Source organism: Uloborus diversus, chromosome 10, assembly GCF_026930045.1.
Source record: "Uloborus diversus isolate 005 chromosome 10, Udiv.v.3.1, whole genome shotgun sequence".
Lineage (NCBI taxonomy): Eukaryota > Metazoa > Arthropoda > Arachnida > Araneae > Uloboridae > Uloborus > Uloborus diversus.
In genome coordinates, this window is record NC_072740.1 from 107,576,731 (window position 1) to 107,600,685 (window position 23,955).

At 33.3% G+C, this 23,955-nt stretch overlaps 1 protein-coding gene across 1 annotated transcript in view; it reads right to left on the reverse strand.

Moving 5' to 3' along the window:
- Positions 1–23,955, reverse strand: part of LOC129231538 (zwei Ig domain protein zig-2-like) — a 69,793-nt gene that overhangs the window by 18,862 nt on the left and 26,976 nt on the right. Inside the window, exon 3 of the mRNA XM_054865879.1 lies at positions 22,892–22,928. Coding sequence (XP_054721854.1) covers positions 22,892–22,928 — 37 coding nt within the window. The remainder of the gene's footprint in view (positions 1–22,891; positions 22,929–23,955) is intronic.

The window sequence follows — 23,955 nt, forward strand, 5'->3', positions numbered from 1 at the left end:
ATTGCTTTTATGAGCCATTACATGTTTAACGAAAACAGCCGATTGTGTTATGCTTTTTAAATAATACCACGCGTTATGATCTTCTGCATCAAATTTGGATTTGAAACAAATTCTTTTTTTGATTACAAAAAAGCCGCTAGAACAATTACTGTGTTTTTCCACTGTGTTAATTCAAATAACCAAATTTTTCCCAAATAAAGTTCGAGTATGAACGGTTTGCTCATTAACGGGTATTTATATTCTCCTGCACTGTCAAAAATGAAGCGCTCAATTTTGACGATTCGGCAATCCTCGAGCACTATTTCGTTATTTTCGACGATCCTTTCGTCACCGAATCACGTGATATTTGACGAAACCAGAAATCTCAAATTTTTCACGAAATTATTTCGTCCCGATTTCGTCACATTGCAGTGCATTCCGGGAGTTTTCGTTACAATCTTGTACCTGCTCGTTAAATTATCTTACCTCAATTATTCTAAAGGATTCATAAAAAAGGTTAGTATTTATTGAAATTTGTATGTGCAATGTGCCTTCTTTCATGTATTGTTACATTTTTGTTTAGTGTTGTGTTTATAGTTCTATTTAAAACACATTAAAATTGAAAACGAACGGTTCGATTAGGTTTAGAATTCTGTGTGTGTTAACTTTGAGTTACCTCCACGTTAGGCTTAGCTAGCTTGTTTTTTTTTATTTGTAAAAGAAAATGTTGGTTCGTTGACATTTGTTTCCAAAAGCGGACTTCCTTTATTTTGTTAAAAAAATTAAACATGACTAAAGAGTTTGTACGAATTTAAACTTACAAAAAAAAAAAAAAAAACCTACACCGTATCTTAACTAACACAGATGATAAATACAGCGCTTTTATGAAAGGCATAGAACTTTGAAGCTTTTAATTTCAACATGGAATATATTACATATTTATGTGTTTTCATTCTTCTCTATAAATTTTACAAAAATAATTCTGTTAAACGAAGTGTATTTTTTATTTTAATAGTTCAAATTTGCTTCATTCTTCATTTTTATTTTCTTAAACAAATACTATATACTGATCCCCCAATATGCTTACCAGCTTACCCCATGTTGTTTATATAATCTCTTTCCCTGCGGCAGATGTTTCTAGCAATAAGTGCTTATGTTTGTTATTTGTGCAGCCTTTTTTTTACTTGCATAAAACATAAAGTAAAGTAAATATGAATTTGATAAAATCATTTTAAGATAGAGGAAATATTAATTTCCATAAAGAACTCTATCTTTGCTTGATATTTCAGCAGAATATTTTCAATATTTTTTCAATTTTTCCGCAAATTTAAATAAATTATTGAAGTGAACTTTTAATGTTTAACCTCGATTCTAAAAGAAAAAAAGAAAAGATAGTATAGCATGTTTGAAAATTGTAAAAACAATAATAAGCATTTTTTGTTGTTTATTTTCCCACTTCATGCACTAAATTTATAAGTTTTTCTATGTCAATTTGTGTTACATGATTTGTCATAATTATGAATTTTTCCATTATACATAGTTTCTACAGCTAAAATAAATGCAGCATTAATTTTATTGCCATATTTGCCGCCTCAAGATATTGTCAACAAAAAGTGAGAAATTCCGGTCTACATTAAATCAGACTAAGAAGCATTTTATAGATGAACTTCCAATAAATCCAAATCTTTTAGTTGGAGTTGTGATTTTGCTGGATATAAAGTAAAATGTCTGAAAATTTAACCAGACATCAATTGAAAAATTGAAAGGATAAGGAAAATATATGAAAAATTAAAAGGATAAGGAAAATATATGAAAAATTAAAAGGATAATGAAAATATATGATAAGCTTTATATATGTAACAAGCTTTGCTCATCACACTAGTCCCTATTTTCATTATATACCTTTGAAAAAAAATCCATTGATATCAGTCAATTAGTTCTCAAGACACAAACAAACAACAAAATGCATTTTGTTATTGGGTTTCCCCTATCTTTGGCAATTCTTCTCCCTTGGCGTTTTTTTATTTACTGCGTGAAAATTGCATATTTTAAAAATCAAATATGCTTAGTTAAAAGGTGATACTCCCTTCGTCTCCGTCCCAAACTAGTAGAGCTACGTTTGAATATATTTGTACTAGTGATTGATTCTGATGATTTTATGATTTTGTTCGAATATTTTTTAAAGATTTCAAGGTAGTATACTATCAATTATCAACTTTACTTGGCCAGCATTCCCTCTTAAAATCATTACCAGCTGAGTTAAAAAAATCCAAAGTACACACGCCCTTAAGCTACGCCCCATTTTTAAAGTACTCTACCCCCAGTATAGCAGAAAAATCAGGTTTTTTTTTCTACTAAATCCCTATCCATCAGCTAGAAGATAGCTTTATGTAATTACTAGTTAACTTATGAAATGGAGTGTGGCTTCGAGTGTTAGAGCCCTGGGTTTTTGACTCGAATTTGATAGTGGTTTAAGGAGGTAAAGCTCGGTAAGTAAATGTTGTTTATTGATAACATAGCACAATAAAATCTCAGAAAAAAGTGCAAATAAAATCATAATCACCAGTTTCAGTACTACTTAATTCATAAATACTTTATTGGAACTAATTTGGGTACGGGGGGAGTACTTCAGAAAACATTCGTGAAGAAAACGGAACACGAAAATCGAAAAAAAAAAACGGTGTATTTTGGCTATTGGTTAAAACAAAAAATAAACTTTAAAAAAATCACAGATCAACAATTTTCGCACCCTTGATTTTAGCTCCAAAAAAAAAAAAATGAAAATTCATGACTTGATGTGCAAAATAATTAACTCGTTTAATGGCTAAATAATGCTGATTCTCGATAAATTGAAGAAACTCTAATTCTAGAATATTATTCAGAAATGAATTTCAGAAACTAAATGAGGGTATAGCTGCCTAAATAAATATTTTGTTCATCCGCTGTAAAAATAACTCATTCTTGCAATCTGTTTGAAAAAAAGCTGTCACCATCGAAATAATCATATATTTTGAAAAATATAAGAATTAAATCAGATGCTTTTCAAAGTCACAAGCGAATCGTAGCTTTTTAACTTCAGAAAAAAAAAACTTAGATTTTGAAAGAAATCGTGAAAACATGTTTTATTTCAGAAATAAACTGCTGAATTTAATCGTAAAACTTTCCTCGAAATAGAAAAAAGATCCACGTGCATGAGGGCATACACCCATGGACTTAAACCTTTACTTATTATGTATATATTCTCTTTTTTAAACTTTTTTAGGATGGATCCAACATCACGGAGATAATCAGAACAAGGACAGACGAAGACTTTTTCATAATTATAACTATATTCTAAATGTTCGTATATTATACATTGATTTCATGTTACACATGTTTGGAAATAAAAATAAAAACTTAGGGGTAAAAAGCAAAGGTATATTTTTATAATTATTTAACAAACATTACACTAAATTAATTTTACCAAAAGATTTATTTCGCATCTGCATTTTTTTAAGATTTATATTTTCAAATACCTTATCCAATTTTGGCAGAGAATTGTTTTCAAAGTATGAAGTATGAAATGCATGCAATAATAAAGTTCCTGTATTAAACATAAATTTGGCCAAATAAACATTCTACATACAAGCAAAATTAATAAAACAAATAATTGATTGGAAAAAGAAAAAGGTAAGCTTTTCTTAAGATTATCTAATTTTATTTTCTGTATCCAATTTTAGAACAAATATATACTAACTTAAAGTTGCTAATTTTATTGTACTTTTTCTTTGAAATTTGTGGTATAAGTTGGATAAAAATCTTTTTTTTTCTGGAATTTTTTCATGCGATGCAATGAAGAAGAAACTTCTCAGCAATTTTCTCTCTAGCATATATCGATCTAACGTGCATAAAAGTGGCACATGATTTATTTTTCCAGAACCCAATGACTGCTAAAGAAGTAGCACTTTTATATTCCCAGTAGGGTAGGGCGATGTTGGAATTTCTACATCGTGATGCATCGCCATCCTTACATCGCCACGTAGCGATATAGTTCAAACAGTTTGAAATATTCTTTCCGCTTTAGGGGCAGCTCTCCCCCTCCCCCGTTAGGGGAGTTTTCCTTTTCAAAAATCAAGACTTTTGTCAGATCTTTTTCTAATTTGGCACATAGGTTCTTTAATCACATGGGGTAGAACCCCATATGAATACTACCCCATGGGAAACTATCCTATGTGGATTTCCAGCATCAAAGGACATCTGGGCCGAATCTGGAAAAGATCCGACGAAAGCTGGATTTTCATAAGGAAAACTCCTGTGAGGTTTGGCACACATATCCGGACGAAAACTACAATATGGGAATTCCCAAGCATCAAAAGACAAATGTACCAAATTTGGAACAGATCAGACGAAAACTGGGTTCTTATAAGAACCCCCCCCCCCCCCCGACACACACATGGTTTCGCACTCCATAGCGGGACGAAAACGGGAATTCCCGAGCGGCAAAGGACATCTGTGACAATTTAGGAAAGATCCGACAAAAAATGAATTTTTTCAAGGAAAACCCCCATCGGTTTCGCCCCCCCCCCCCACCCAACATTGACGAAAGCTAACCTCCTTGAATTCCTGAGCATCAAAGAACCTGCCAAATTCGGAAAGATCCAACAAAAACTGGATTTTTTGTAGGAAAACTACCATAGGGGTTGCCCCCCCCCCCATAGAGGGTCGAAAACTACCCTGCGTGAATCCCTGTGCATCAAAGAACCTACGTGCTAAATTTTGGAAAGATCCGACAAAAATTGAATTTTTTCAAGGAAACCCCCCCCCCCCCCCTTCTCTCTTTATAAAGTGATGAAAACTACCTTGCGTGATTCTTGAGCATCTAAGAACCTCTATGGCAAATTTAATAAAGATCGGACAAAAACTTTTTTTTAATACGGAGAACCCCCAATGCGAGGTTGTCTGTCCCCCCCCGCCCCCCACATAGAGGGACATAAACGACCTTGTGTGAATTCCTGAGCCTCCAATAACGAACCTCTGTGCCTAATTTGGAAAATATCCGACAAAAATTAGATTTTTTGAAGGAAAACCCCCATTATGGGGGGGGGTTAATTAGATACCATGAGGAGTTTAATCTGCAATGATTTGTTTTACCTCTTTTAAGAAATTGTTTGTTTGCATTTTTACATAAATAAAAATTTGCTTGACATATTTTATGTGCCTCTTTTTTTAACAATTACTTGTCTTTTTTTTTTGATGGGGGGGGGGGGGGCTGCAGGCCCGTTGTTTCAATTTTTTCCCAAATATGACAAAGAACCTGTACTCAATAAAATTTTTACAGAAAACCAACTAAAACAACGGACAGTCAAGTGTAAAAACATGAATGTTCAAAAATCAAGACGGGAGGGGGGGGGGGTCAATTGACCCCCTGACCCCGTAAATAACGGGCCTGTGAAAGTGACTATACGCAATAAAGTGGAAAACTACGGTGGTAAGATTCTGAAGTTAGAATTTGATCACACGCACACAAATCTTATAAAATACAGTCGAACCTCGTTATAACGAACTTAAAGGGAGCATTAAAATCGATTATTATAAAACGTGGTTCGCTTTATCCAAAAAACAATAAACAATAAGACAAGGATTGCAAAAAAGTTCATTTCAGCAGTTATTTGTTTTAAACGTGTTCGAATTAACGAGGTTCGACTGCATTCTAAAAAATAAAAAAAAAACTAATGTGCTCAAAGAAAAAAAAAAGGAAATAAATTTTCTTAAAAATTTACGAAATTAAGATCCTCATATATGACGAAATTAATTTGACGAAACTAATGCTCTCAAAACTACGAAAATGATTGTTAATTTGACGAAACTAGAATCAAGAAATATTTCGTTACATTTGACGAAATTCGCATCCTCAAACCACTAACAAAAGCAGTTTCTTCAATTTGACGAAATGTTCGCTCGGAGCATATCCCTGGAAGTGGTTTCGTCAAAAATGAAGAAAATTTCGTCAAATTTGAAAGTCCATTTCTGAGAGTGTGTTTCTGTTTTATTTTTAGATTGATACTTCTTTCATTTAATGTATTTAGAGCAAATTTTTACGGAATAAATTGACCTTGCTTCGCTCGAGTCTCCAATCTATTTAATGCTGCGTCTTCCCACGTAGTGCGGTATATTTTTTATATTTTTGTGTGCGATGACCCTAACTTCTGCTGATGTTCTGCAAAATTAGAAACGCGCAATTCCATTTTACATCAAAAGACTTTCTATTCATTCCAAAATAAACCTGCAACATAGACGCAATACATTTATCAAACATATTCACATCATCTTTCTAGGTATAAGGTTGGATATTTACATTTCTATGAGGCTAATTTGCTTAATATAAGCAATCCAATAGGTTCATATTAGAAAAGGCAAAAAGTTCCATTACTTTTAATTTTTCATTATTCGATTTACTAAACAACGATCTATACGATAGACGAGCCAAACCCCATACATCTTTCTTGGGTTAATCCAGATAAACAAAAATCAGTAAATATTTTAACTTTAAAAAAAAAAAAAAAAAAAAAAAAAAAAAAAAAAAAACGACCTTAAATCGCTTTTTGCCGCAACATAATCGGCTAAAAAATATCGAAGAGAACTTCAAAAAATCATGAATTGAGCTGGATAATCTCGATTTTTTCTTTGTTTACATTCCATTTAAGCCGTGACCTTGAAAGAAGCGTTTTCAATGTGGAGACGGTCCCTAAAACGTTTTTTGTTAATAACTCCTGTTCTACTGCACGGAATACAGTGAAATTTCGTATACTGGCTGTATTCTGTGGTCTAAACATAATTATGTAGCAAAAATTTGGAGTTCCCATTTGAAAATCAAGAATTGGTGCTCATTTTGTTTGTATATGGTTCTTTATCAAAATTTTACCTACGTAGTTTTAAAGAAGACTTTAAACCAAGTCGGAAGACACCTTTCTTTCCTTTCTAGCATGTATAATGGCCGAATAATTAAAAGTGTTTCTTTTTTTTTCTATGACTGTACATTTGAAAAGCTACGCTTAAAAAAGAACTTAGTTCAAATCCTTATATATTATTTCTGTAGCCTGTTTTTGGTTTCTACGCCAGATTTCCCTCAATTCTTGATCGATTTCTTTGATTTACGGCTAATTTTATAGCTTATGGTGCTGGCTACTGACGAAAAATAGACCCAAGGTCTAAAAATTGTTTCTTTTAGCCGAAAAACCGGTTTTAAAGAACCGGAATAAGGTTTTCGGTCAAACTTATAACTTTAATTTGCGCTATGACCGACAGAGCTGAGTAGCTTGATCGGCAGAGCGTTCTCTTCGTAACCAGGAGATTACGTGTTCGGGCCCACGTTCGGACAATCTGCAACAAAAAAATTAGACAAATATCGCGCATTACATGAACACTGAATTAAATGAATAACGACTATGAGGGAATAGAATAAATGAGAAGGAAATGCTCCTGGCTGATATGAAAACATTCAGTGATTTTGTGCTAAATTACTTCGAAATTGCACGTGTTTTTTTTTTTTTTTTTTTTCTGAAGCTTTGGCTCTGGAAAGAAAATTAAAGCATAATGTAAGCGAAAATATAAGTAACAGGTTTAAGATTTCAGACTACAATAGAATTGTTTTCTGTTCAGAAAAAAAAAAAATAATAAATCGTATATTGAAATATATATTCTTCTAATGAGTTTTTGACTCTTTGTACAAATAAATAAAATACTACCTCAATTTGAAGGGTAAAATATATATTTTTTCTTCTTTTTTCTAAAAAACAAATAGCTTATCACATTTTTACTACATTCGAAAAGCTACGCTTAAAAAAGAGCATAGTTCAATTTATTTTGTATTTTAACCGTGCTGTTAAATGATGAACACGTGCTGCCATCTAAGTTATAACGGTTTAAGCAGCCTGCGATAACAAATTGTAAAAATTTTCAAAAATAAAAACATTTTTCTTCAATATCTTATCTTATATATTAATCCCCTCTCATTTTAAAACGTATCAGGCTGGCCAATGACGGAAAAAAGACTTACGGTCGAAAATTCAAGTTTTCGAAATCGCCTCTTGCTGTTTCAAAACCTTGATGCTGCCTGTAGTTCTTTTGCATTTTTTAAAGCAAAGTTCTAATGCAGTTTTCCATTTTTTACGTCGCTTTCGGCAAAAAAAAAAAAAAGCTTTTGTGTGTGTTCATATTTTAATAAAGCTTAACAGCACTGGACTTAGTTGTTCGGTTTAATTGATAAGTTTTTTTCGGTAGAGCGTTCGGCTATAAACTATCTGAACTTCGGCCGATATAATATCAAATTTATATTAGTATTACGCATTACATGTACTCATAACATACAAACGTAATAAAATAAATGCAGTAGGAATGCTACTTGGTGTTTCGACTCTTTTATGCAGGCTACAGTTATCATTCGGATAAGTTGACTGTTAATCGAAGGGTGTTCTTCCTTTTTTTTAAGCTTTGACTACATCTAGACCACTCAGCATAATGCAAGCATAAAAAAGTATTAGATTTACTTAAAGGAAATCCTTTTTGTGCAGAAAAACATTTTTATTGTATGCTGAAATGTAGAGATTCTAATAGCAGTGTTCGACCTTTTGTACAAATGAAAAAATACTACGCCAAATTAAAACTACGAGTTTCAACCAGTAAACCTTTAATTTTTTATTCGCGCGAATACGATATAAAGCATTAAAATTATTATCAACTTCATTAGCAAGAAATCATCTTCTACTCCTCTGCTTTCTGCTGAAAAAAAAAACATTTTGTCTACGTTCGAAAAATTACACTTAAAAAACGGACTCAGTTCAACTGGTTTTGGTTTTGAATTTTAAGTGGTCAATTAAAAGAGAAACATGTGCGGGCATTTAAGCCGTAACGGTTTAAAGCAACCTTCTACGTGAAATAGTTCAATATTCAAAGATAAAAACACTTATTTTCAATCTAATTTATTACTTTTCTAGAATATTCGTTTCGATTGCTACGTGAGATTTTTGTCATTCTTTAATCAAATTCCATGCTTTGCGAATAATTTTAAATCGTATCATGCTGGTTAATGACAAAACATAGAAGCATGATCTTATTATTATTATTATTATTTTTTTTTTGGCAAAAAGCTTTTTTGCTGTTTTTTACTACGCATTCCTTCAATGAATAGCTTTCGAAAGGGAAGGCGCAATTGCTAGGTTTGTTGGGGTGTCGGGCTGTTAATCAGAATGGCGCCAATTCGAATCCGTGCTAATAAATATCTCTTTAATGTTTCTTTTTTTCCCGTCAGATGCTCACATGGGCAGGACTGTATTTGCCACAACCTGTTTTTTTACATGCACAATTATTGCTTTTTCATGAGTCACTACTCATCCACACTTTTAATGATATTTATGTTTGAATTGAAAATATGTACGACCAAAAGGTGAGCGATGATCAAAGTATCACAACGTTGTATTTAACGAGGTTTTGTTACTGATGTCTTTAAATTGCATGCCTTCTCTTCTGCGCTTACTTTTTTTTCGGCTCTTCTTCATAATGTTCTTCCTTTGAAATTCTTAAAGGGCGAAATACCTTATGAAACGATTCGAAGCACAGTGCGGAGTTCCGCACGGGTCGACTAGTATTTTCATAAAGCTTAAAAGCACTGGACTTAGTTGTTCGGTTAAATTGATAAGTTTTTTTCGGTAGAGCGTTCGGCTATAAACTATCTGAACTTCGGGCAAGTTTGGGCTGTCCGACATAATGTCAAATTTATATTAGTATTGCGCATTACATGTACTCATAACATACAAACGTAATAAAATAAATGCAGTGGGAATGCTACTTGGTGTTTCGACTCCTTTATGCAGGCTACAGTTATCATTCGGATCAATTGACTGTTAATTGAAGGGTGTTCTTCTTTTTTTTTTTTTTTTTGAAGTTTTGACTCCATCCAGACCACTAAGCATAATGTAAGTACAAAAAAGCATTAGATTTACCTCAAAGAAATCCTTTTTGTGCAGAAAAACATTTTCATTGTATGCTGAAATGTAGATTTTTCTAATAGAAGTGTTCAACCTTTTGTACAAATGAAAAAAATACTACGCCAAATTGAAACTACGAGTTTCACCCAGTAAACCTTTAATTTTTTATTCGCGCGAATGCGATATAAAACATTAAAATTATTATCAACGTCATTCGAAAGAAATCATTTTCTACTCCTCTGCTTTCTGCTGAACAAAAAATACATTTTGTCTACGTTCGAAAAATTACACTTAAAAAACGGATTCAGGTTAACTGGTTTTGGTTTTGAATTTTAAGTGTTCGATTAAAAGAGAAACATGTGCGGGAATTTAAGCCGTAACGGTTAAAGCAGCCTGCTATGGGAAATAGTTCAATATTCAAAAATAAAAACACTTATTTTCAATCTAATTTATTACTTCTCTAGAATTTTTGTTTCAATTGCTACGTGAGATATTCGTCATTCTTTAATCAAATCCCATGTTATACGAATAATTTTAAATCGTATCATGCTGGCTAATGACAAAACATAGACGCATGATCTTATTATATTTTTTTCGGCAAAATTTTTTTTACCGTGTTTTATAACGCATTCCTTCAATGAATAGCATTCGAAAAGGAAGGCACAGTTATTAGGTTTGTTGGAGTGTCGTGCTGTTAATCAGAATGGCGCCAATTCGAATCCGTGCCAATAAATATCTCTTTAATGTTTCTTTTTTTCCCGTCAGATGCTGACATGGGCAGGACTGTATTTGCCACAACCTGTGTTTTCACATGCAAAATTACTGATTTTTCACGTGTCACTCAGCCACACTTTTAATGATATTTATATTTGCATTGAAAATACGTACTACCAAAAGGGGAGCGATGATCAAATTATCACAACGTTGTATTTAACGAGGTTTTGTTACTGATGTCTTCAAATTACATGCCTTCTCTTGTGCGCTTACTTTTTTCCGTTTACTTTTTTCGGTTTTTCTTCATAATATTCTTTCTTTGAAATTTTTAAAGAGCTAAATGCCCTATGAAACGATTCGAAGTACAGTGCGGAGTTCCGCACGGGTCGACTAGTTATTTTGTATTTTAACCGTGCTGTTAAATGATGAACATGTGCTGCCATCTAAGTCATAATGGTTCAAACAGCCTGCGATAACAAATTGTAAAAATTTTTAAAATAAAAACACTTCTCGGCAAGAAAAAAAATTTAAAATTACCTGTGGGTTTTTTTTTCGGTAGAGCGCTCGGCTATAAACTGTCTGAACTTCGGGCCAGTTCGGGCTGTCCGACATAATAGCAAATTTACAGTAATATTACGCATTACATGTACTCATTGCATACAACAGATAACACACGTAATAAAATAAATGCAGTGGGAATGCTATTTGGTGTTTCGACTCCTTTATGCAGGCTACAATTATCATTTAGATAAGTTGACTGCTAATCGAAGGGTGTTCTTCCCTGTTTTTTAAGCTTTGACTCCGTCCAGACCACTGAGCATAATGTAAGCAAAAAAAAAAAGTATTAGATATACCTCAAGGGAATCCTTTTTGTGCAGAAAAACATTTTCATTGTGTGCTGAAATGTAGATTTTTCTAATAGCAGTGTTCGAACTTTTGTACAAATGAAAAAATACTACGCCAAATTAAAACTACGAGTCCCAACAAGTAAATCTTTAAATATTTATTCGAATACGATATAAAACATTAAAATTATTATCAACTTCATTAGTAAGAAATCATTTTCTACTCCTCTGCTTTCGGCTGGAAAAAAAAAAAGAAACATTTTGTCTACGTTCGAAAAATTACACTTAAAAAACGGACTCAGTTCAACTGGTTTTGGTTTTGAACTTTAAGTGTCCGATTAAAAGAAAAACAAGTGCGGGCTTTTAAGCCGTACAGGTTAAAGAAACCTGCTATAGGAAATTGTTGAATATTCAAAAATAAAAAAACTTATTTTTTCTACCGAATTTTTTACTTCTCTAGAATGTTTGTTTCAATCGCTACGTGAGATCTTCCTCATTCTTTAATCAAATTTCATGTTTTACGAATAATTTTTAATCGTATCATGCTGCCTAATGACAAAACATAGACACATGATCTGTTTATGTTTTTTTCGGCGAAAACATTTTTACTGTGTTTTATTACGCATTTCTTCAATGAATAGCATTCGAAAAGGAAGGCACAGTTGCTAGGTTTGTTGGAACGTCGTACTGTTAATTAGAATGGCGCCAGTTCGAACCCGTGCTACTAAATATCTCTTTAATGTTTCTTTTTTATTTCCGTCAGATGCTCACATGGGCAGGACTGTATTTGCCACAACCTGTTTTTTCACATGCAAAATTACTGATTTTTCACTTGTCACTCAGCCACACTTTTAATGATATTTATATTTGAGTTGAAAATACGTACAACCAAAAGGGGAGCGATGATCAAATTATCACAACGTTGTATTTAGCGAGGTTTTGTTACTGGTGTCTTCAAATTACATGCCTTCTCTTGTGCGCTTACTTTTTTCCGTTTACTTTTTTCGGTTTTTCTTCATAATATTCTTTCTGCGAAATATTTAAAGAGCGAAATACCTTATGAAACGATTCGAAGAACAGTGCGGAGTTCCGCACGGGTCGACTAGTTAAGGGTTAAAGCTCTGAACAAAAAGCTCGCGAGCGCATGTCCGGAGCAAGGCGCAACGCCGCGATGGCAGATCGGCAATTTCCCGCAACCTGAATACTCGTCACTCGTGAAAACAAAGTGTTGTGTACAGTCATAGGAAAAAAAAACGAAACACTCGATCGTATTCAAAAACTATTGACACTAGAGACACGTGTAAGGTGTTATTGTTTCAGGAATAAAAATTTCTACATAATTATGTTAAAAAATTGTTGTTAAGGGGTCGTCTTCATATTAAAACGAGCATCAACTACAAATTTTTCAATGAGAACCCCCCTTTTCTATCACATATTTGTGATCAGCATACTTTTTTAACTTTGTATACAAAATTTTGTTGAATTTGATCCAGCAGTTACTTCAGAATCGAGTTTTGAAAAATTCCTCTCGTAATGTTAAAACGTATTTTGATATTTTTGCTCATAACAAAAAATTTAGATTAGGCACAGCAAAGATTGCTTTTTTATTTCAAAATTTGAATCGACCCAATTATAAAAACATCATTTACAACACCAAAAATGTAAATTTAATTTTTTTATGAATTATTGTAATATTTTTTGAAAAAAATATGATCTGAAACCATATTAAATTTTAACAGAGAAACAATCTAGAAGAGCTCTTATGTGGGAATCCAAAATTTGAGCTAAAAATATTCAGTAGTTTTTGCGCTATGCTTAAAAAATTCATTTTTTCCCTTTTTAGGGGACCGTATACTTTTTTAAAACAGAAATTATGAAAGTTAGTTTCGTCGTAAAAAAAGAAAAATAAATATTCAACAAAATAAGCAAACCAATTATAACGTGGTTTTTTTATATTAGAGCTACGTCTATGAATTTTTAAATGCATAAATGTATTCGCTGTCTCTGCAGAAGAACAACACAATATTGCGACTGTCAGTTTTTTGTGGATATCGTTCAAACGTCAATGTGTAGACAATGCGAAACACTATTTAATTGTCTAATCGAAGAATATTTTATAGAACTTTTAAAATTAAAATCTACACTAAAAATACTTTTTTTTTTTTTTTTTTTTTTTTTTTTTTTTTTGCGTTTAGCCATTGCCTTTTGTAAAACAATAACTCAGAAAATAAAATTAACATGCACAACTTTTTCATAGAAACATACAATAGAACCTCATTGTCTTGCTAGTCATGTTGCAGCAGGCAGTGTAGAATTAATGACTCGTCCCGGTGATAATTTGCTAAAAGGAAAAACTATTGCCTAGTCCAAATCGGGAAAAAGCACTCGAAAAATAGCTAACAGCGTGAAATTTCCTCTTTAACAGTATCCAGATGGGTCTATAGGTAATAATTGTTCTGAGATAAGTTTGCTGGTTTTTAGGATGTATTATTATTATTATTATTATTATTATTTTTTGTAAAGTGTGAATTAATTTTCAATGTGTTAAGATCTAGGAGAGGAAATGTCAGTCGCAGTAGTGCGCCGCGTGCTTTGAGCCCGTATTCTGCACAAAAGTAATAGTTGTGGATAATTGTGAACTTTTTTTTTTTTTTTTTTTTTGACTTTGTTAAAGATTTAAGAAAACATTAATTTGGGTGTTAGATTAAGTTGAGTTTTTGTCTATTCTTAATTATAATTTAAATACTATTTTTCTACTTACTTTGTGTGTCATTGTCCGTGATTTGACATTAAAATCAATCTCTCAAGACAAAGATAAAATTTCAAATTATCTTCTTCTTTTTCGAATAACATGGAAAAATATCGAAAAAGAGAGTTACAATAAATTATTGTTATCAACTACTGAATGCCTATCTTATGAAATGCATGTTTTTCAGAATCCAATATCTGAATATTTGCTCCAACTTTATGACACTGGAATTCTAATTCTGCTTTCTGATCTTACACGTCAAGCAAGCAACGTGCCAATTAGAGCAGCTTCGAATGTGTCCCGCGTCTTCACTGCGATAATATTGCGGTTTGGTTATCCCATGCGAAGGCGGTTCTTTAGTCCTAATAATGAGCATAACAGCCCTGAACTAGGTTTAACAGAGCAATGAAGCAGATGTCATGTCATTGAAGCTGAGAGTGCCTACAAATTGGTGGATGAAGAAAATTTTTCTCACTAGTAAGACGCCGTAAATATACAGCAGATAAATTTACTTTACCTACCAGTTTGTTCGCGCTCTCAGCTTCAATGACCTGACTTCTGCATCCAGCACGAGTTGGTGCCGATTCCAGTCTGGCAAATCCACAGCAAGGTCGGAACTGTAGCCTAAGGCTCGATAAAATCGCTTGACGGGTATGCTATACTATAGGAAATGTTCGTTCGCAAGTATGTGGTTCGCAATGCAAAATTAATTAATGCTAAGCTTTGTTTGCTAGTGCAAAGTAACAAAATCAGAGAAATGACAAGACGTCTGATTTAAGTTCACCTAAAATAACTTGGTCTCTTTAAATTACGGGTTGAACCATCTCGAATCTCGTTGCTAGAAACAGCATTGGGAAATTCTTTTCCTAAATTGCTTTTAAGAGCCCTTACATGCTTAACTAAAATCGCCAATTGTGTTATGTTTTTTTAATAATACCACGCATTATGATCTTCCGCATCAAATTTGGATTGGAAACAAATTCTCGTTTTTTGATTACAAAAAAGCCGCTAGAACAATGACTGTGTTTGTCCACTGTGTAAATTCAAATAACCATATTTTTCCCAAATTAAGTTCGAGTATGAACGGTTTGCTCACTAACCGGGTATTTATATTCTCCTGTTTCTGTTTTATTTTTTGGATTATTACTTCGGTTCATTTTATGTATTTAGAGCAAATTTTCACGGAATAAATGAACCTTGCTTCGCTCGAGTCTCCAATCATTTAATGCTGCGTCTTCCCACGTTGTGCGGTATATTTTTTATATTTTTGTATGCGATGACTCAAACTTCTTTCAATGTTTTGCGAAATTAAAAACGCGCAATTCCATTTTACATCAAAGACTTTCTATTCATTCGAAAGTAATCCTGTAACATAGGTGCAATACATTTATTAAACATATTCACATCATGATTCTAGGTATAAGTTGGATATTTTCATTTCTATGAGGCTAATTTGCTGAATGATTATATAAGCAATCCAATAGGTTCATGTAAGAAAAAGCAAAAAGTTCCATTGCTTTCAATTTGTCATTACTCTATTTATTAAGCAACGATATATACGATGGACCAGCCAAACCCTATCCGTCTTTCTTAGGTTAATCCAGATAGACAAAAATCAGTAAATATTTTAACCTTTTTTCAAAAAAAAAAAGTTTGCGACCGTAAATCGCTTTGTGGCGCAACATTATCGGCCAAAAAGTATCAAATTACGGAAAAAAGAGAACTTAAAAAAATCATGAATTGAGCTGGATAATCTCGATCTTTTTTTTTTTTTTTTTTTTTGAGCAATCACGATTGCTTATTGCTTTCATTTGACTGTTTTTGGCGTCCTATCATTTTATTTTCCAACCGCCACCCTCCGTACTATCACCGTCGACCGACTCCTCACGATGCTGTTCCTATAGCGAAAGCCGTCTCCAGGTTGCACACCACACACGCGCATACATACACAACTACACACACACACACATACAGGCACCTACACATACACACTCACATACACACAACTACCCACACATTCATGCCTGCACACAGACACACACACATATGCCTACACACACATACACATACCTCTTACACACAAACACACGTACCCCCACACACAAACACACACGCAAACATACACACACTCGTGATTGCGAAAAACATAATTTGAATTCAAGATGTCGAAACTTAAATTAAATGAAAGCATTCTTTTTTTTTTTTTTTTTTGTTTACATTCCGTTACTTGATAAGCCGTGACCTTGAAAGAAGCGTTTTCAATGTGGTGACAGTCCCTAAAACGTTTTTTGTTAATAACTCCAGTTCTACTGCACGGAATGCAGTGAAATTTTGTACCCTGGCTGAATTTTGCTGTCTAAACATAATTGTGTAGCAAAAAATGGAGGTTCCTATTTGAAAATCAAGAGTTGGTGTTCATTTTGCTTTGTAAATGGTCCCTTATCAAAATTTAACCTACGTAGTTTTGAAGAAGACTTCAAAACAAGTTGGGTGACACCTTCTTTTCTTTCTAGCATGTATAATGGCTGAATAATTAAAAGTGTTTCTTTTTTTTTTTTCTATGACTGTATCTCATAAAAATAAATATAATTTTTAAATTTCAGACATAAAGAGAAGACTTTTTCTATAAGGGAATGATTTTTTTTTTTTTTTTTTGGAGTTGGGGGAAATGAAATAAATATTCCACACCGTAAATCACGTGGTATATCAATTGGCGCTGCAATCGTGTACTTTATTTGGCATATTTTACTGTAAAATGTTCTCTGTGCTGCAAACACTCCATTTTGTAGTAAAATTTACCTTAGAATACTCATAAAGCTCTTTTTTTTTTCAAATTTAAAAAAGATAATCCTCTTTGCATTGGGGAAACTCTTCTTTGTATATTGACCTGTAGACCTTCTTTATAAATGTACATACAATTTAGTATTAATAAAAATTGACTATTTCACATAGACATTTTGCTTTTTATCCAGCACAAACAAGAACATTTATTTTTAAAATTATGAAAACATCAGTACGGATAATCAACAAAATTCTATGATGCAGTCTACAGTTCTAGATATAATTAACTCACAGGTAATTATACTGCAATTATTGGGTGATTTATAATTTGAATCGAAGCTGCAGGAACTCAATCCGTAAAGCTCAATCGGTAGGATGTAAGGATTTCATACTATTGATCAAGGGTTCAAGTCCCTGATTGAGTGGTATACCTACCAAACTTTTAAATGCTCTCAATTTAAGAATAAGATCATTAAAGTTTTGTTTACCAGCACAGTAAGAAAATTCTGAAACTTAACAGCATATTTCTGGGCCACGTTTCGGGAATTTACGAATTTCCTATAGTTTCTAGTGTAAAACAAGTGATTTTCAAATTTTTTTCCTGAATCTCTACAAGTTTCAGAAATGCACATTTCCCACTGTTGTGAAAATACTTTTTAGCTACCAGTGTAAAAATATATTCAGCTTTCTTATCAGGAGTTTCTCCCGTTAATCCTAATGGAGACCATCTCAGACTGGCTATGCCATGAGCATGGGCAAAGTATCGTATGTGATAGAATGTCGTTTTGCAAGAGATTCTGAGAAATAAATGTTAAAACGACAAATTTACAGGCGTATGTTTTTTTTTTCAGAGAGCAGAATTAAGTTCGTAAAGCAGATAGGAAAGTATGACATCCAGCGTTTCTACACTTTAATAAACGTTTTCCTCCGAACGATAGAGATAAGCTCAAATTTTAACGAACCAGCTACTTCATTTAACCAAAAAAAAAAAAATCACAACCAAAGTTGTTCCAGTCAACCAATCAAATAAGCTGTCCGCTATCTGCTTTCAATTCTGCCTTAGCTTCAGGATATATTTATTTCAGGAGCTTCCCTGGTAAATGCGGATGGTGTTAGGCTATTGTCTAATCGAAGTCTCTAATGAAGGTTACTGATTTATTCCAGGAGCATGACTAGCTTTTATTGGAAAGGATTCTGAACTCTTAAAATGTTAGGTTACGTTTATGAAGGTTACTAACTTATAGATGAGCACTTTCTTGTGTCTTCCCAGATGTTTCTGGCAGAAATTAGGCGCATTCGCGGCCCATTATTTTCAAGAACGTTTCAATCTTTTTTTAGTCAGGAAACCACACGTTTGTGTAAAAATGAAAAACCAAGTTACAATTGAGAGAGCATAGCAAACAATGTTTTTGTACGCATAAATCATTTGCCCTCATCCCTATGTTATCAAAATATGACGTTTTAAAGTTTAGCAATATTAAAAAAAAGTCTCACAATTCAGCTAAACAGCCGCTGTAGCTTTGTCAACACGAAAAGATGTCGACATCCTTCCATTGCTCGCTAAACTTAGCTTCTCTTTATAAAATGCTGCCCGAGTTTAAGACCTGATATGTCGATAATTGAGAAACGAAGGGGTAAATGATTTATGAGTCCATTTGTTACTTATTTAATTTTTTTCATTGTCACACTATCCATGTGATTCCCTGGTTAGCATAGTTCGTAGTGATTTAAACTCCTCTCACGAAAACCACTTTTAGGGCTGGGAACAGGTGCTTGCAATCTCTAAGGAGTAAAGACTCTTTTTTTTTTCGGATATCGTCGCCTGCGCCTCCGAGCAACAGTAAGACATCTTATTACTGTTGCCGTGAGGCAACAGTTTTTCCGGATTTCCCGAGAAATAAGAGGCCAATTGCTCTGTAATTTTTTTTCACATAAAAAATTTTCTCCAGCTGTCATTTTCCGAAGAAAACTGAATCTACTATTCATTTAGGGGACCGGCAACAAATTGAGAAAACAAAAAAAAAAAAAGCTTTTGATCATTCTTCATTGCAAATAGCAGGGAATAAGCTATAAATTTCGGAAATAAGTTAACGAACTATGTAAAGAGGAGAGGTCAGAGGAGACCGCCATCCAAGAGAAGAGCGCTATCTAATCAGGAACGGCATCCGCCAGCAGCTTGGGAACGCCATCCAATAAGGAACCGGCACCTGCCAGCGGTTTACTTAAACACCAGAGCGACTCTAGCGCAGCCCATTAGTATCAGTCACATCGAACTCATTCACTGATGATGTCAGCCGCAAAGCTTGACGAAACGTCTGGATTTTCTTTTTCCTTTAGACCAGGGCGAATAAGTCCGGAAATGTTATCTCTTTATTTTGACGCCGGTAGTGAAAGCCTTAAGAAGTTTTGGATCTTTGTAAAATTTATTTTTTTTTATTTTCGTGAAGTGATATAAGCATTATATCACCGTATAAGCCGTACGCACGGAGATATAAGCATTTCTTCCAAAAATACAAGTTTTATTTGAAGGTTTTCTGCTCATGACACACAGAGTTTTCCGTCAAACGTTACAAAAAACTTTCACAATATTTGACAGCATACCAGAGAAACATAATAATAAAATTTGAAATTATAATATTGAAAATTTAATAATATATGAACGTTCGAAGTAATTAATTTTTCACTGCACATGTGCGAAAGATAGCAATTTATAACATTCATAATTCAAAGCCCAGATAGATAATGCAACTCATAGTAAAATTTTAGCTGGTTATCTTTAAACATTCAAAGATTATCAGCGATCTAATCAGCCGAAATTTAATAATTCTTGGATAGCAACGAATCGTGAGGGATCGTTCAAAAGTAATCCGTTTTTTTTTTAAGAATCACTCTGCACGGTAACGGGAAAGTATTGCTAGAGCAGCTGGTCTCTTATATCTCGAGAAATCCGTAAAAACGTGAGTTTTTGAAAGTGTTCAAATACTTTAAGTCATATATTGCCAAGAAAGTTTCAAAAGCACTAACGCAATAACTGTCAAAGCTGAAACAGAACTACAAGAAATTACCACAAATCTAACTCGCCCAAAATTCATTCTCAGCTGTGAATTACAGCGACATACATGCTCTCATAGGCAGTTTAATCAATCTAGACGGACTGTAATCGAGCTGAAGCCGACACACCTACTAAATACGCTCAATTATTTTTATACTGGTAGCTAAAAATAGTTTTCACAACGGTGAGAAATCCGCATTAGATCAGCTTGCAGCAGTCCAGGAAATTTTCCGACAAAAATACTTGATTTTTTTGGAAGATAATAAAAGACTGTTAAACATCGAAACGTTCCATGGAAATAATCATTAAAGTTTAGGATTTTTTGCAGTGGAGAATTGGATTCTCAAGACATTCTTTTTACAGTTAAATTGTTCCAAAGAATTGTCTATAGTATTTCTCAAGGTTGTTTATTTGTGAGTTGGCCAAACCTTCTTTAATCCTTCATCAAACTTCATTATTAAGACATCACTTTTAAGGTTTTTTTTTTTTTACCCCTATTGGCGATGGATAAAGAAACAGCTCACATTTCTGTTTTTTTTTTTTTTTTTTTTTTTTTTTTTCAAGTTGTCATTCAGTAAATCGGATTTTCAATTAATTCATTTGATTGGATTTCAGACTTTTGCTTGTATTGTTAAAAGGCGGACCTAGGCTGCCGTCTAAGGAGGAGAAGTAACAGTAAAACTAAATTCACTGGGAGAAAGTTTATCAATTTTTTCCATTAAGAAGTTTTGTAAATATGTAAATGCGTCATCAAACCTTTAAAAGCTCATTTTATTTTTTGTAAGTATTTTTCATGTTTCAAAAATTAAACTACCTCTGATTTAAACAAACACCCATTCTGCACTCCTTGTTACATTTATATCGATCTTGTGCTATATACCTATTGTGTGCTTGGACGTGTATTTCAGATGTGTGCTCAAGAGCAAATGCAATTTTAAATTAAATTAACTAAAGTTATATTACACAGAATATGCAAGAACTATTGTTCGTTAAACAAGCTCAAATAGTAAGGCACTCGGGTCTTATTTGATGTGTTTAAAAATAAAAAAGGAAGAAAGACTGTAGAAGTTAAGCTTTTAAAATCATGTTTAAATTACAGTGTAACATCAATGAAATGTATGATATAATATTTTATAAAGGCTTTTTGAAAGATTAATGCAATTATTTCAGCAAAAGATTTATTTTTCAATTCCTATTTTTCAGTATTTTCGATGTCTTTGACCCGAATTTCTAAACAATGGAAAATACGCATTCAGACGTAGCTATTTATATTGAGTATTCCGTGAGTATAATTGTATCGTTTATGGTGTTTAACCAATGACGAACTATGAAACAAATAAACATATGAAAAAACAAATAAGAATATAAAACAAATAACGACTAAACTAGACGTATCGAAAACGGACTAACGGTAAAAAAATTCTAAGCGTTCCTAGAAAATAATGAGCTGCTAATTGACTTAATTCCCGCCAATAACGTGTCTGGTAAAAGCCAGGGAAATTTAAAGCGAAAGGTTAGTTATTTTCCTCATATTAACCTGGAATCGTTCTAAAAAATTCAGAAACATTTCATTCAAAGACAAAAAAGTTTTTAAATTGACTTATGTCACCTCCGTGAAAATTGTTATACGTTTTTAGTAATTGCTTGGCACTTTCCTGACTTACCGAGAAAGTTCCTAATGCAAATAAAATACTATACAAGCTAACACGGAATTGTAAGCAATTACCTTCTCTAAGCTAATATCCGAAGACTGCATTTCGCCCTTGAATGGGGCTCATGTCGGTCTGGAAGGAACGAAACTAAGCTTAAGGAGAAACACCCAAGAAAGAAATCTAATATATTTTCACACTGTTTGATAAAAATGTTTTTCACCATTTCAGTTTGAAATCAACATCCATAGAACTTGCTGCGATTTAGGAAAATTTTTTGAAAGAAATATTTTTTTTCCACATGAAACCGGTACAATACATTGAAATCCCTGAATGTTGCCCAAAAGTAAACAGTGAAGTTTCAAATGTACAGGGTTCATTATGAAAGTAATGAGCATAATGTTATTGTGACGCGACGATAGATGGCAGCACGGTAAAACCGGCTGGGAAATGTGGAGCGGGATATGCCCTTTCAATGCACCCATTCGTCAGTTGCTTTCGAGCAGTGTGAGCGGAGATAAGTGCCTCCGCTTGAAGTATGTTTTCAACTTTTGTAACATAACGCAATGGAGCGTTCGCTTGAACAATGATACGCCATAAAGTTTTGCGTGAGGTTTGGAAAAAATGCAACCGAAACATTCCAGGTGCTGCAAGAAGCCTTCAAGGACGATTGCATTTCAAGATCACAGTCTGGGAAGTGGCACAAGGCATTCAAAGAGAGCCAGGAGGAGGTCGCCGACGAACCCCGTTATAGATGTCCCCCCCCCCGTAATCCCTCACCACCTTACAGTCCCTACTTAGCTTCATGTGACTTCTTTTTGTTTCCGCGACTCAAGAGAGAGAGAGAGAAGAAAGGAAAACATTGGGAAATCTTGGGAAACATCCAACACCATGTTACAACGTTCCTGAGAGGCATTCCCTTGGAATAGTTTCAGTGTGCCTTTCAGGCGTAGCAAACATGTCTCCGCAAGTGTATTGATGCAGGAGGAATGTATTTTGAAGAATATTGAACATTTGTACAAATTACGATCAATAAATATATTTTGCCAGTAAATGCTCATTACTTTCATAATGGACCCTGTATTTTACTGCGAATAAATTAGATTAAATAAATAATATGAATAAGTAACAATGTTTTTGAAACGTTTCAAATAACTTACTTTCTGAAGGCTTGACTGTCATTTTTGCACTTCTAACCTGAAATGAACAAACAAAAGTCAGATTACATAATTCGTACATATATATATATATATATATATATATATATATATATATATATATATATATATATATATCATGGCTAAGGCAATATATAAACGTAAAAGGAAGTAAGCTGAAAATTAATCCTTTGATTTTGCACCCCTTTAACACTACTCAGATTCTAAAGAACTTGTAAGAATTTTCATGCATCGACTAAATAAGGCAGTAACCACAGTTCCCTATGCCATATCGTAAGCGTTTTTAAGGTAAGACTCAAACAAAGCGTTTTACTGTTTTCATTAACATTTTCGACATTCTTCAACTCTGTTTAATCCTAAAATGGAATAAAACTGTCCCTGTCATTTACCCCTGAACTTAATAAGATTTCAAAAGCTAGAATTTTTTACAATGTTCTAAATATTTACTGGTAGGTATATGAAAAAATAATAAAAACAGGTATTCGCGCATGCGCAAGCTTGCCTCTCGGCCGTTAACAATCAGCTGATGAACGGACGCCTGAGAGCATTTGAGACTGGACATTAATGTGTTTTGCTTTGAAGCCCACATTCCATTATTCGTCAAATGTAAATTATAGTATATAATTATGTGTCTTCGTGAAGTTTATTAAAGGCTCATTAGCAAAATTTTATTTGAGTCAAGTTTTATCAACAATAATTACACTCCACTAAACATAATCGGCGGCGCCAACAGGAATGATAGAAATGCACGCATAGCTTAACATCTGCAACAGGACTTGCTGCCCATGTGTCCTTAAACTGATATTATTTATTTATTTTAAAAAACAGTTCAGTTAAATGAGGTTTCGGTTAAAAGGGTTTCGGATAAAGGAGGTTTTACTGTATTTGTAATATTGCGTAGAATGTTTCATCACAGAAAGTGTATTTTCAACAACTTCAAAAATAAAAACAGTAACGTTAGAAGAATTGAATGATGCAATTTTCGTACGTTATTGCGAACTTTTTTTTTTTTTGTAAAATAAAAAATCGAATTTTTTCCCCCATTC